This window comes from Nilaparvata lugens, chromosome 10 (assembly GCF_014356525.2).
Source record: "Nilaparvata lugens isolate BPH chromosome 10, ASM1435652v1, whole genome shotgun sequence".
In the NCBI taxonomy this organism is placed as follows: Eukaryota; Metazoa; Arthropoda; class Insecta; order Hemiptera; family Delphacidae; genus Nilaparvata; species Nilaparvata lugens.
The window spans coordinates 36,256,271-36,272,165 of NC_052513.1; the positions used below are offsets into that span (position 1 = coordinate 36,256,271).

General features: G+C 34.6%; 1 protein-coding gene across 2 annotated transcripts; it reads right to left on the reverse strand.

The window, feature by feature from the left end:
• Positions 1-441: 441 nt before the first annotated feature.
• Positions 442-15,650, reverse strand: LOC120353362. Of its 2 annotated transcripts, none has more exons than XM_039436776.1 (4): positions 15,440-15,650; positions 8,099-8,328; positions 3,918-3,990; positions 442-1,106 (listed from the first exon to the last, which is right to left on the reverse strand). In XM_039436776.1, the coding sequence occupies exons 1-4, from the start codon at positions 15,451-15,453 to the stop codon at positions 1,085-1,087; spliced, it is 339 nt and encodes a 112-aa protein (XP_039292710.1). In that variant the 5' UTR covers positions 15,454-15,650; the 3' UTR covers positions 442-1,084. The 2 variants fall into 2 exon arrangements, with proteins under 2 accessions (XP_039292710.1, XP_039292711.1); XM_039436777.1 differs by having other exon boundaries at positions 15,435-15,642.
• Positions 15,651-15,895: the final 245 nt, after the last annotated feature.

Genomic DNA, 15,895 nt, shown 5'->3' on the forward strand with positions numbered 1-15,895 from the left:
AAATTTCTCATGATTTATGTTACTACTGAGCTCATTTGTATTTTAGAAATGTAACAGGAAATTAAAGTTAAAACATAGCAAGAGGCATGAGTAACTGAGGCATTACCAATTATTGCTTACACACATTTAATACTATATGTGTTTAGTTCAGTTGATAATGGGCGTTTATCTTCAATTTCATTAAATGTAAGACTTTAATTTGGTACCAAAATCAAACAAATCCGACCATCCTTTCGGAGTTTCCAGGATAATTTACGTCATTTGAATTCTGGAAACAGACGAAAAAAAAGGTGGGCCAAGGACCAGGTGGGTGGACCGAGTGAGAGGGGGGTGAGAGGATGGAAAGTAAGAGCCGTGGACAGAGAGGAATGGAGGCGTGTTGTGGGGGAGGCCAGGTCTCACCTAGGGCTGTAGCGCCGGATAAAGAAAGAAAGAAAAGTATTCTGGAAAAATAAGATTTATTGAAAATAAAATTCCAATGCAAGTAAGTTACATTCTTATCCAAAGCAAAGAAATAGCAGTCAACTTCTGAATTATTATTTTTGAGATCGAGAAATAAATAGAGGTTGTAAACGATTAGAGTCTCAAGTATGATGCGAAATTGTCACAGTAGCAATAAATAAATAATAAATATACATCGATCTAACTAAGCCTAATAAATTCGGAATAGCATTGATAAAGTTGGCAAATCGTTACAAAAATTGAGTACAAATGAATATTTATAGCATTTAAAATTTGTTTACAACTAATTACACAGGTTATTACTATATTTTACAAATTCACAACTTTAAGAAAAATATAAAATCTATTTGGAATGAAAAGTTTAGTTCAATAATTTTTCATTTTCTATATTAAACTGTAATAATTTGGTATTTTTTTTAACTTTCGTTTTCATGGGCAGTAGGCGTATTTGACACTTTAATATTAGAAAATAAACATGCAAGTTATCAAGCAATCGGCTACAAGGGTCCAAGTGTTGATTTCTCAGCACAGAAGAATCAGCAGTAGCAGTAGCAGCAGAAGAAGAAGATGACGGAGTAAAAGCAGATGATAAGTTACTTATGTTGTTTTGTGGCTGCGATGTCTATTTTGTGTTCACTTCCCAACTGGAAAACAACAAAAATGCACCATTTTTATTACATCTATAGAAAAAATAAAGAAAAGAATTGGCTTATACACGTACGGGATGGGAAATTCATGAATTACGCATCATCACGTCTGAACTACTAAACTGATTAACTTGACATTTTGAAAATTGATTCTTGATTTACCAATGATGGTGATAGGCGTATTTTAAAATCTTCCAAGGTCGTTTTCAGTTTTTCAAGTTTTTAATTAGACCCGTGCTGAGCACGGGTTACCTGCTAGTTACAATAATATTATTCCGAGTGGAATCGGCTACTTCATGAGATCAAACAATGTCATGATAATGTAGCTCTCTTTTACAAACGGTCACCATTCCAAGTGGGTCCCGAGCGCTTGACGCAACTTGGAACCATACACAAGTGCGAAAAGTATAAAACTAATGTCATGAATAAACTAGCTTTAACCCAATAGTGCAAAGTGCAGCTGCCTTATCAAGAACTTCAGAACTAGAATTAATTTTCTAAGTGCTGCTGCATTATTTAGTACTTCATCTAGCACTTCTAGTTTTTCAAGTGGTTAAAGGTGCGTACAGATATGCGCGCCGCGAACATAAGCGATTCACTTTTAATCAGCTGATGCCAAGCTTTTTATATCTGTATCTTACCGTTTCTGTAAAAATACAGATATAGTCAGCTGATTAAAAGTGAATTGCTCATGTTCGCGGCGCGTATATCTGTACGCACCTTTAGAAATACAGTGTTTCTGAAATAGATCGACAAACTTCGTGATTCGTTTCCTAACATCAAAATCAAGAACGTTCCAATGAATATGGGTCAGTCCTAAATAGCATTGATTCCTCAGCTAGTATTACATGAGAATTGATTATTCATGTACCTTCATAAGACTGCCACAAATTAATAAAATTGAAAATTTGAAGAAAAATGTGAAATCTCCGCCACATCATCTCAGTAACAAAGCTTAACAGGACCCATGTTTACTGGGACGTTTTCCTTTATTTCAATATGAGGAACACCTCACAAAGTTTTTCGGTCTATTTCAGAAACATTCTGTATAATAGTGCAGTTAAGGGATGCAGTCACTATCCATGATTTTCAATTTCTATGCAATGTCGTATTCATTAAATTTTATTCATCTCATGCATTGTAATTTTGACAATATTGACACAAGTCGCATACAAATAAAACATAATCACATACATTACTAAAATAAAATGAAGTTTGTAATTCAAGAACGTAGTTGTTTGAATATTAACGCGAGCCGCATGTAAATTGATCAAGTTTTACGGCATCAGGGACTTTCATTGCTTTTGAAAAATTCTTCAGTAAAATTTAAATTAATCAATTCGATGTTTCAATTACTGGCTTACTTACTGGATGGAGTAGGATTTACATTAGACAAGTTTCCTTGACTTTTGTATTCAAAGAAACTTGACTAATGTAAACCCCACTTTTCTAGCTATTTCAATGACCCACATGAATAAAACCAGAGCAAATGCTCATGAGCAAAAGCATTGAGCATAAGGTTTTGCTCATGAGCAAAAGGTAGAAGCAAAAGCATTTGCTCATTTTGATATGAATAAGCTTTACCTTATGCTCCTGAACTCTGGAGCAAATACTCACGTATTTTATCAGACGATAAAACATTATGATTCGTTTTTAAACATTATCAGCTGATTCGCTTTTGTAGCCTTAATTTGTATTTATAGCTCACGGAAGCGCTAAATATGCAAACAGGGGGCACCGCTTGTGTTTGCGTCGTCTGCTCTGTTTTCTATTTTTATGAATAAAGTTTTAGGTTAGTTGAGTTTAGAATTTTGAAATAATAGCATGAAAAAATGTCATCTCTATAATAATCTTCAGCATATTCTTATAATATCAATAGCCTTCTTGTAATCGTCTACACTCATATTCTTAAATGCCTATTTCCTATTTTATGATGGCTATCTTTATAACAGGTAGCTTTTGTATTTATTCTTTTGTAGGAATAATGGTGATATATATCATGGTTGAATCTAAAAAGAGTTTTATAGTTCTACACTATTCGTTATGATAGTATCTGGTATAGTTTCCTCATCCTCATACGAATTAGTTGAGCCATTTTACTATGAGCAAAAGATGATAAGCTGCTCTAGACTAGACTCACCTTTTTTGAAGCATTTGCTTCAAAAGTTGAGCAAATTCTCTATTTTATTCATACAATTTTGAGCAAAAGCTTTTACTTTTGAGCAAATGCTCAAACTATTTTTTTGATGAGGATGAGCAAAAGGTTTTGCTCACGTCTATTATAGAAAATGAAGCAAATGCTCCATATTTTAGAAGTATGAGCAAATGCTCAACTTTATTCATATGGCCCAATGACTCAGCAACCCGTAAAGCATAGGATGAAAGCCTACCAGCTTGTTTCAAGTTTTCAACCAATCCAATACACCGAAATTACCTTCTATAAAACACACTTCAATTGTGAATAGACTGAGTAGAAATTATAAGCCAAACCAGTAACTAAAACACTGAATCACAGAGTAAAAAAATAGATATTGTCAACCACTGAATTACCGAATAAAAAAATAATTGTCCAACCAAAGATTTTTCAAATCTAAATCTGTGGTTAGATATTTTCCAACCATAGATTTTTCTCATCTAATCTGTGAATATCTAGTATTTTATCCAGTAAACTATGGATAACTACCACAATATAACCTTCACAGCCACTCAGAAAGGAAAACATTGTATTAATTACTTGTGCATGGATTTCCCTAATCATGGAATAGTAGAATAAGTTCAAGTTGAATGAATAATGACAACGACACTAACCTGCTTTGCAAATATTCTTCTATCACTGCCCGGTTCACTTCCATCAACTTGCATGACGTCATCTCATCACCATCTGCAAAACAACATTGAATAAATTAAAAATCTACAGATGGAAATTAATGATAAATTGAATTTATTCAATTTAATTAATGAATGATTATTATTAAACGAAAATACTGTAAAATCATCACGAACACTTTTGCTACTGCAAATATTGACAACAGGGTTAACAGCTAGATGGAAATTCGATGAGAGCTACTATCCAAAAATTATTTGCCAGCCCGGGAATCGAATCCAGTACCTCCTAATTGCTAGTCAGGTATGCTTACCCTTACAACAAACTGACAATCTCTGGACAGCAGCGCTCATTCTATACGAAGCCTTAGCGGCCAGCCAGTCTATAGATGGAAATTAATGAGAAATTGCATTCATTCGAATGCTAATTAATGAATAACTAGTAGTTCTGTGAACAGTAGACCTCACGCAGTATTCTCATCCACAAGTACCTGATTGAAACTGTAGACGTTATGTAAATACAGCAATAGACTGGCTTCTCCACACATCATCTGTGTAATCACTTGACAGCTGATTTATGATCGACTAATTCTATTTCTACTCTATTATTGGCGTATGAAGGAGGCTCCTCTTTACTTTCCTTGCCCTATTACCATAGGTAAGGAAAGTATGCTTTCCGAACAAAATTAAGGTACCCCAATTCTAAATTTCTATACGTTTCAAGGTCCCCTGAGTCCAAAAAAGTGGTTTTGGGTATTGGTGTGTGTGTGTGTGTGTGTGTGTGTGTGTGTGTGTGTGTGTGTGTGTGTATGAGTGTAAGTGCGTCTGTTTACACGATATCTCATCTCCCAATTAACGGAACGACTTGGAATTTGGAACTTAAGGTCCTTACACTATAAGGATCCGACACGAACAATTTCGATCAAATGAAATTCAAGATGGCGGCTAAAATGGCAAAAATGTCGTCAAAAACAGGGTTTTTCGCGATTTTCTCGAAAACGGCGCCAACGATTTTGATCAAATTTATACCTAAAATAGTCATTGATAAGCTCTATCAACTGCCATAAGTCCCATATCTTTAAAAAATTCAGGAGCTCCACTTCATCTATGCAAAGTTTGATTTTAGATTCCCAATTATCAGGCTTCAGATACAATTTGAACAGAAAATTTCAAGTGGAAAAGATTGAGCATGAAAATCTCAACAACTAATTTTTAGTAACATTTTCACCTAAAATTGAAAATAAGCTCGAAATTCGATAAAATGTGATTATTTCAATTGCAAAGTGTTGGCAACAGTTGATTCTATGAAATCATTCACTATGAAGAGATAGCAGACATCGTTTGTCTCCAGCGTTATTGTCCTGACAGCAGCTGGCTCAGATCTTTGAATTAGTAGACTTTAGATGCGCGGGAACACTAGCGTCAGGTAATCAATTTTCGTAACGGCAAGGAAAGTTGTATGAGTGCGCCACACCAGATTTTTCCTTTTATATTATCCTTGAAATGCAAAATTTCCAAAAACCTTGTATATACGTCGACGCGCAATTTAAGAAGGAACATACCTGTCAAATTTCATGAAAATCTATTACCGCGTTTCGCAGTAAATGCGCAACATTTAAACATTAAGAGAAATGCCAAACCGTCGACTTGAATCTTAGACTCACTTCGCTCGGTCAATTATTATTAAACGAAAATCCAAATTAAAAGATTTAAATAAACTCTCTCGATGAATAAAATATGATTGATTACTTTGAACAAGAATTGATCGTTAATATTACATCTAATATACCGGTATAAGCCATCTTCTAGAAGGCAGTGGCAAAGGAAGAGAGTTGGCAACGCTTACTGCCATTGTGGAGGCAGGTCTATCAATTTTTGAAATATCTCATGAGCGCAGGTCGTCATATTACTGCCATTGTGGAGGCAGGTCTATCAATTTTTGAAATATCTCATGAGCGCAGGTCGCATATTATCCAATATGCATACAAAAGTAATTTCAGACTAGAAATACGAGATACATCATACAACCTACGAGGCATAACGATAAACCAGCAAAGGGTAGACTTAGATGTATGCAGGAAACAATTCAAATACAGAATGAATAAATTATGCGGTTAGTTCCAATGAGAATAGTAGAGATGAGCTGCAAAAATATCACACTAGAGAATTTGATGATTGGTTGAAAGAAAATACTATATTGTAATCCTTAAAACAGTAACCCTATCTAACAATATTTGCTTCAAACTAAAAAGTGAGCTGCCATCTTGAAGAATAAAAAAAATTTAAATAAATGAATAACTGATTTTTATAAATTGAGCTGAATTCAATCCGGGAAAAAAAATAAATACGTGAATAATCATCTAAACTTCAGTGTATTGCTGTTATCATATTGATTTACATTTGCTTCAATCTAGAAAATTTTATGAAAACAGGAAATATTATTTCATGATAGAAAATAATACAGTATACAAAAACAAATAGAGTTTTAGGGTTTCTGCAGATCACCATCAGAAATAAAAATAAAATAAATGAGGGAAAATAATAAAGGGAGAGTATATCCCTACATTTTTACAATAAATTCCCCTACAAGGTCGATTATTGTTATGTAATGTCTACTGCTTCACTATTGTTATATATATATGTTGTTTTTAATGTAGAAGTTAATCATTGTGACTCAGGTTTATGCTACAAGAGGATTATCATTGTGATATGCCATTGTTACTTCTGGTTCTGTTTTATAATTAATATACTCAAAAATTTACGGTATTGTATTTTTCATCATTGTAAAAATAAGCACAACTCGCACTCCGCGCTCAGATTTTTCTTGCGGGTGCTATTTTTCCGTAAACTATTAGTTAACTATTAGTTATGACAACCTTGTTCACAACCTAATGACAACATTGAGTCTAGCTCAACATTCCATCATTGATGTGTTCTTATTTTGTCCTGGACACCCATCAGACACAAGACGAAGGACTTTTACTTGTTGGGGATGTTGAAATTATTTAATAAATGGTAGAGAGCTGAGCTTATTTCATTGGAGCCTTTCTTTTCCTGTGTTTCATCATATTCGTAAATAAAACAGTTCTCTTTTGTTTGCTTATCTGTTGAAATTCCAACTACTATAGTGAAATTGAATTTGTACAACTGCCTTGAGTGGTAGGCGCTCTGGTCACAACTCAAATCTTGTAAGTCACCTTTCTGCACGGAAGCTTCACCATTCAGCACGAAACTAGAAATGGCGAATTTGGAGAGAATTTGGCGCGAATCTACAAGACAGAATTATAATTTACAATATTTTATTTTTAATTTAAAATATTTTAAATTAAACCTTATTTATAAGGCCAATTCCTACCACTGACCTTGACAGCGAGAAGCCGACCGAGAGCAACCGACAATGCCCGAACTGAAACAACTGCGAGAATGCAAATCACATTGCTCTACAAACAGGTGGTTTCTGATATAATGGAATTTATGATCCAATGACAAAAACTTGTGGAACAATTACTTGAATTTGGTGGAATTTTACCAATTCTTTTTTTGTAAATCAACAACTTTTCTCATCGCTAGGAACTTGTGATTGGCATCAAATTATAGAGAATTCCATACTGTAGCCTACATACTCAGTTGACTCAAATAATTCATCTTCAACCATTTTTCTTTATCTTCATCGAGGAACTATGGAGAACGTGAAAATTAAAAAAATATGTATATTTCAATTTTTGAAGTTATAATATGTTAGTCATGAAAAGAGTAAGCTACCTTTAAATGAGATGAATCTCTCGAATATATTATAAATATATTATTTTATTAGGAGAGACATTCTCTTCACTGAGAAACAATCTTCATTCTTGACAGAGATGACAATGAGAAAGTTATCGTATAGCTCCAGATTATTCTAATAAATACACTATTCTATTATATTTTCTATCCATCAATTTTTGGAAAATTTATTCATTTATAGAGACAACAGGTTACCCCTAATGTGTCTCCTTCACAAATACAACAATACAAGATTATTATACAATGAAAATAAAATACAATGAGCAATGTCATTTACAATTGCAATATTGTTAAAAATAAAACTATAGAAATACAAGAGAAGAAAAAAATAGATAAATAATTAAAATATGAAGTTATTTTCGAATAATAAATCATCAACTAACCGTGTGAGTCGTGAGAAGTAACCGTATAAGCGGGACGTGTTTTACTCCTGATTAGCGGCGTGAATCCCCTGCTGAGTTCGCCCTGTTCGAGTTCATAATTTATCTCAAGGTCGGTCAAGAGATCAGATCGAATTGACTTCCCTCGTTCTTCTAGCTGATCTAGGGTGTCAAACTTTGAAGCACATCTTTTGCATATTATAATATCATCATTTTCGGTGAAAAGCATGTAGCTGAAAAAGTATGAAACAGTATACAATTGAAAGAATTAAAGTCTATGTGCCGGTTGCACAAAAGCCGGTTAAATTTTAACCGTGATTAATTCAACGAGAATCAATCAGAGAAGCCATCTTTTAAAAAACTCCTTCTCTGATTGGTTCTCGTGGAATTAATCACGGTTAAAATTTAACCGGCTTTTGTGCAACCGGGCCTTTGAGTTAATTTCATAAACAGTACCGTATATCGGTTCAGTATTCAATACTTGAAAATAGTTCAAGTCACCGCACCTGACTCCTTAAACGTTCACAACAATATTATAGAACGTTATAACACTATTATTGAACGGCCTAACAGAATAGAGTTGACAATAATATATCAAGTTAAACATGTTATAGAGTTGTTATGTAGATCATAAGAGTTGTTAAGTGTGCATATCCATTTTTCAAGTTCGACAATTACAAACATAGAAACGTGAGAAAATTGTTTCAAGGGTTACAAAATAATACACCTCTAATACAGAGGTGTATGCAATAATAGGTGGCTATGTATTAGAGGTGGCTATGCAATAATACTAACGTTGAACTGCAAACTCTCAGCTGAAGCTATGTTTCTTATTTGAAAAGCACTCGTTGATCAACATAATACATTTCATACAGCTTTTAGAAAATACTTCTATCAACTCACACAATATTGATCTAGCAAAATCGTTTCTAAAAGAACTTATAAATAAACCACTAGAAAATTACAAATAACAATGATACAAAAATAATTTAGCCTCTAATAGAGCAGTGAAGAGAAAAGAAACAAGAAAAATCGGAGACACAAAAACATGACCTCAAAGCCCTTGGCCGTGACACAAGTTTTCTGAACAGCATGTCCGTTCGACACACTTGTCCTGTCGTTAGTGTCCGGCCTTAGATGCCCGTATAGTTAGGGCTTAAAGTTGGTCTGACATAAGTCAAGTTTGGTTGCATTCAAATTTTCATAACCACAAAAATATATAATTATAAATTGAAAAATCAAATTAATCTCAAAGATTTCTTCTTACTATTCATCTTTTCCTTGCATCATACTTTTCTATTCAGTTGGATACCTTCAAGATACAAGTTGAATCCAAAAGTCAAACATGTTCAACATCGACAAAACTTGAAGAAGGATCTACATTGGTATAGTGGATTCAAGTTTCTGTTCTAGTAAAATTTACTTGAATTTTGCAAAATAGATTCTCTTTATACAACACTCTTGAATTCGAGTAAACTTGACTAATGTAAACGCCCCTTAAGGCTTGTATTACAATAGGCCACCAGTGGGTCGCCAGAGAGCAACCATTGGCGGCCGAGTATGAAGCAAATTCAGAAACCAGTGAGATACTAGGTTTGGCTGCCGGGCTGGCGATCCTAATCGATACTAATAATATATATATTTTTTTAATTAATAGAGTAGAATAGTCGTCAACGTCAACAATGCAATAACATTCATAGCTTGGGTAAAATGAAATGTCTATGATAATACCACTCTCAAACAAGCTTTATAACGGCAGTGGAGAAAGACAGGAGAACAGTGTTGTCGATTCACTGCCTTCCATAGATGACAGCTGATAACGGTATATCTGATGTTATATCATCTGTTCATTCTTGTTAAAAACAATGAAGTATATTTTACTCGCCAAAAATTAGATTTTTCAATGATAGAATTCAACAATAGATGATATCAAATATTTTGTGAATTAATAACATGTCTACGTTGAAGAACAATCTGGCAACGTTCCAAAGCTAGAGAAGAATAGCGCCATCCGCTTTGTCGAATGATAGACAAGGATAGCAACCCTAATGTTAATCAAATCCTATGCTATTAAACGAGCAACTTCTGTTTATATGTTTAGATATTTGGATGTTTATATGTTTGTATTTCACCGGATCTCGAAAACGGCTCAAACGATTCTCACGAAATTTAGAACATAGTAGGTTTATAATATAAAGATTCGATTACGCTAGGCCTCATCCCTGGGAAAACTCGCTGAAGGACATTAAAAGAATAATTATTATTCATCCTTGGAAAAACAGATGATAATAATTATCATTATCAATGATAGATCCATCTTTTTGAAATGGTCGTCTCTAATTTGGTTCACGTGAAGTTGATCAGGATTAAAATTTAACCAGCTTTTCTGCAACTGGGCCTTTGTGAGGGAAATTTTTGCATTCCTCTGGGAATTAATCTCAATTTACTGTGATTAGATAGAACATTTCTGTTATTATAATTTCTTCTTTCGTAATAAATTGTTTATGCTTTTGTACTCCAGAGCGAAGCTCGGTCCCCGATATTACTGCCATTATAACGTAGACCACACTATAGAGAATGTGACTAGGGGTAGCCAGAGTATGCTGTATTCTCTTCACACACACCTAGCATAGGAGGATGTAATAACTGAAGACCGTCAGGACACCAAAGCTTAAGCTATCTTTTCTTTGTGACCAAGTGAATTGTTTCTTTGTGAATTTCAAAACAACAGAAATTGAGTTATTTGGTAGGAATCCTATTCCAATTTCTTTTTTAAATAATAGAAATCCTTTTTAAAAATAAGTATTTTAAATGGATTAATTCTGAAATAACTTTTCAATGTTATTTATACCGGTACGAGTAGGTCTGACCTATACGGGTAGGCTAACTTAAGCATGGATGAAGCCTAGGATGATTCAACTTTTAAAATGTCATTTCAGTTATTTTAATTTGTGCTTCTCATACGGTAATGTTTGAAAATTATTTCATCGTTTCAAAAATACATTTTAAATCAATTATACAACTTGTCTACTCAAGTATTTTAATAGAATGAAGAAAGATTTTTTGTTCAGTTTTGTACAGTCACTGTCAAAAGTAAATATAAAATATTCTGGCAAATAGACAACATTGCAAAGCGAGAGAGAGATAGTGCTATCTGTTTTGTTGTATGTTAGAAAAGGACAGCAACAGTATTGTCAATCGTACACTGCCATTATAATGTGGACCTCACTATAGGAACACTCACACTGAACGCGTGCAGTGATGCATTGCTGATTGCGTTCAGTGTGAGTAGCTACATGCAAGTCACACCGTGATTCAATGGCACTTTCGAGATTATTTGTTTTTCGGCTCATGCATGATTCGACGTGCACTTGCACATAGACGCATTCAATGTGATCACACCCCTATGATTCTCACAGCTACCTCAGGACATCATCCGAGTGTACCCCACAGGAGCAATCCAAAGGTTGTGTGGCACTGGAGGAGTGCGTGATACATCATAACAAGATCCGATGTCTAGTGGATAGAATGCACATGTCATCCATGCCATCATACATTGTTGTGTCATCACAGTGAAAGGCTTCAAACAAAATTGTTTGATAATTCGATTGTATGGGAAGAGATGTTGAGGTATTTTTTCTTCGCTGCTCTATTTGAGGTTAATAACTTTTGTATCATTATAATTTGTAATTTTCCAGTGGTTTATTCATTGTTATAGATTGTTTATTTTATATTAAACTGGCCACTAACTGTAAGACATGCATTATAAACAAACATGTTTTGTCATCATCAAGAGGCTTCCAACATAGAATAAACAACCAATAACAATGAAAAAGCCACTGGAAAATTACAAATTATCATGATAAAATAATAATTGAGGTCTAAGATCCAAGTCGACGGTTTGGTATTTCTCTTAATGTTTAAATGTTTATATGTTGCGCATTTACGGCGAAACGCGGTAATAGATTTTCATGAAGTTTGACAGATATGTTACTTTTTAAATTGCGCGTCGACGTATATACAAGGTTTTTGTAAATGTTGCATTTCAAGGATAATATAAAAGGAAAAAGGAGCCTCCTTCATACGCCAATATTAGAGTAAAAATCAGACTATAGAATTATTCATCATAAATCAGCTGTCTAGTGGACTATAATACTACCCGTTCAAAAACATCGAACATCTTGAAAATGTATCTTTCCATCAACATTAGTCGACAGTTGTCTATTAACCTAGTTTCTCCATAAGCTGAGGCCATGATTCTAGTTTGGAGTTATTGATGGAAATTTTTTTCTTACATTTTTATTTTTCAATCTGATTATTAAAATTGCAACAAATTGATTTTGACGAAATTGATTCTTTTCAACGAATTGAAAATAAATTGATTTCTAAAATCATGAAAAGTGAAAAATGAAGTTTGTGAGAAATCAGCATTATGATAGTTCATTTTGTTAATTTCAAAACACCGATTTTTCGCCAACACGACAACACAGAATGTTCTCTGATGGGTTGATTCGATTGGCGTATCGACGGCAGCCAGACCTGATAACAGCGCTCACACTCACATTCCGGGACGACACGTCACGGTACTATAGGACAGAAAGCTCTATGTTTATTTAGGATTTTTTCTAGACATTTTAAATTGATGAATTATTTATTAATTTTTGAGAAAACATAACAACAGGTCAATGTAACTTACTGAGCGTGAGGTCTACTGTTCACAGACTACTAGTTTAGCTTCAAATAGAGCAGCGAAGAATAAACATAAAAAAATCGGAGATACAGGAACCTGACCTTTAAAAATTTAGCTCAAAGCCTTTTGTTGTGATGACACAACAATGTATGATGTGTATAATTCATGTGGTACCGTTAGTGACCAGCCTTAGAAGCTGTTATTAAACAGCTGTTTTTGTTCGAAGCCTCTCGCTGATGACACAACATGCATGACGAGCATGTATGTACACACTTGTCCTGTCGTTAGTGGACACCCTTCAGTCACCAGACCCCTCATCTTGAAGAGCAGGAAGCAAAAACGGGAGACCGCTGGTTACCTGTTGTAGTATGAATGAAAGGGTATTGCTTACTAGAAACAGAGTTGAGATCTGCCTGGAGAGAAAATCATTCTACTCTTTGAATGAATATTTTGATGCACACAAGGACAGTAAAATTCAACTATTCAGATGGCAGATGAAACAGTAACGATTTAAAATAAATTCAGATCACTCATAAATTCATTTACGTTATAATATGCCTTATCACAAAGTAGCTTCCTGACAGCTCTCTTGAAGGCAGCCTCATCCAACTGTTTCACACCAGGAGGCATCTTGTTGAAGAATTTCAGTGCAGAAACTCTATAGCTGGCCTGTGAACGGTGGAGACGTCGCCTGTGGACATCCAGCAGCTCGCGGTGCCTGGTGTTGTGGTAATGAAAGTCACTCGGACAGCCAGAGCATGCTGTATCCTCTTGACATACACCAAGCACAGGAGGATGTAATGGCTGAAGACCGTCAGCACACCAAGGCGAGCAAAGATGAGCTTGCAGTGAGCAAGATTATCGCTGCCCGCTGCCTGTTATAATTCTTACAGCCCTCTTTTGCAGTCTCAGGACATCAGCAGCCCCCGCTGAATGACCCCACAGAAGCAACCCAAGGTGATGTGGCAATGGAAGAGCGCGTGATACATCATTATAAGGTACTTCTCAGTCACCAGGCCACTCATCTTGAGCAGCATAAAGCAAATGCGGGAGAGTCGACTGGTTACCTGCTGTAAAGACTGTTCCAGCTGAGTTTGCTGTCCAAGACGAAATCCAGCAGCTTCACTGGATTCTGAGAGTCACGCAGCCTATGTGGGAATCTACCTTTGAGATGTTAACACTATAGTGAGGTCCAAGTTATAATGTGTACGTTCTGTTTACAGTAAATTGTTCCAGTTCCAATCGTAAATTGTTCCATCACGTGACTAGTGCAAAATGTTCCCATGGAACGCCATTTCAAAATCGTTGGTTCAAGCTTTTGGCGCACACATATAAAGTTGATTTAGGCCTACACTAAAATGTGTCGTTTACTAGCTGCGTGAATGAAGAAAGGCTGTTTTACAAACCTACCGTCTAGAAAAGTGTAAATTTCTTTTATTCCATTAATCTCAAATTTTCTATCGATAAAAATTCATTTAATGTATGGTTATCAAACATCATATTGTTGGTTATGTATTCTATGCAATGGTAAACAAACTATCAGCGCATGCGCAGAGAAGCAAGCAGACTACAATGATCGACCAATGAGAGCTCAGATAGTTGGAACCTGTTGGAACTGTACCAGGTCGGGCAATTTACCACACTTCGACTGTGGAGCAGAAAGTTGGAGCTGGAACAGAATCTGTCAAAATTCCTCCCATGGAATGTGGAACTTTTTACTTGGTAATTTGTGAATCGGACAATTTACCACATTCCATGTACACAGAACGGGCCCAATGACAGCGGAAAAAGATAGGAGAACATCATTGCCGATCCTTTGCCTTGCCCACTGTTTTCTATTGAGAATAGCTGATACCGGTGTATTTGATGTAATATTAAGTGTTCATTCTTGTTCAAAATAATTAATTAGGCTTACATTTTATTCGCAAATAAAATATATTTTCAGTTAGCTTATGAAATAATAAATGTCACAATTGAGATTGATTTATCTTGTTAATATATACTTTTACCTTGTTAAAACCAATCTGACAACGATGCAAAGTTGAAAAGGTAGCTCTTTCTACCATGTTGAATGAATGACAAGGATAGCAACACCATGTTAATAAAATACTTTCATTATAACGTGAACCTCACTATGGGAAAGATCCAATGTGGCAACAGAAACATAATAAATACGCTTGTTTTCGGTATAGGTAAAATTTCGGGGGAAAGTGCAAAATAAAATAAACTAACTAGCAAAAATAGATTATTTAGGCCAACATTAACCCAAAGCTTAATATTTGGTCGTAAATTACACTTTAGCATTGAAAGTCAACTATAATGAAGTGGAATCTGATGAGGCATGAAAATTAAAACTTTATTTGAATTTTGGGTTAATTCTATGAGGGATATTACAAATACCAAAAATATTTGTTTGAAAGCAAAAAAATTAGATAGGCCAAGTTAGTATAAACAACAAAGTACCTACATTGAGATCCTAGCAGAAGTGTGAAGTAGACTTTAGAAGCCTACAATGTATTATTAAAAACAAATTCAAATAAAAAATGACAAATTCTTAATATATTTCAAAAGAATAGGTGTTAGGCCTAAGTAATGAATAAAGTTTTCATAAATAGAATATTAAGTATAAAAAATTGGAAAGTAACGTACATTACCAAAACAACGCCATAGGTCTACGAAGCACAAACCACTGGAAATGATTCGATGAAACTTTCACACAATGATTTCAATATCACTGTGAACATAAATTATAATTGTTTGAAAAGAAATAATTGCTAATAAACCATTAATATCCAACCAAAACCGAGTTAAAATTGAGACGATAACAGAACTCTCTGCCGACATCTTGCACTGTTCAGTGTTCACCTGTTCACTGAATCACAGTTTGTGTTTCTTCCTGTCCAAGAATCAGCTGATCATAATTTCATTTTGCTACAGTTCCGCCTTTCTATTATTTTTCCATTTCTCATACAAAATTGACTGTGAAAAACAATATCCAGCTTTTTAAAACTTTCAATTGAAAAAAAATCTAGAAGCGCAAATTGATTACAGAAAAATTATCAAGGTACCAGTATCCTTCTCACTGTATCCTGTCTGGATGCGAACATCTG

Bases quoted from the DNA above. Each gene is read 5' to 3' on its own strand.
- LOC120353362 (XM_039436776.1), bottom strand. The intron at 3,991-8,098 runs GTTAGTTGATGA...GTTGTTTTGCAG, and splicing joins TACTTCTCACGACTCACACG to ATGGTGATGAGATGACGTCA. The intron at 1,107-3,917 runs GTTAGTGTCGTT...GTTGTTTTCCAG, and splicing joins GAAGAATATTTGCAAAGCAG to TTGGGAAGTGAACACAAAAT.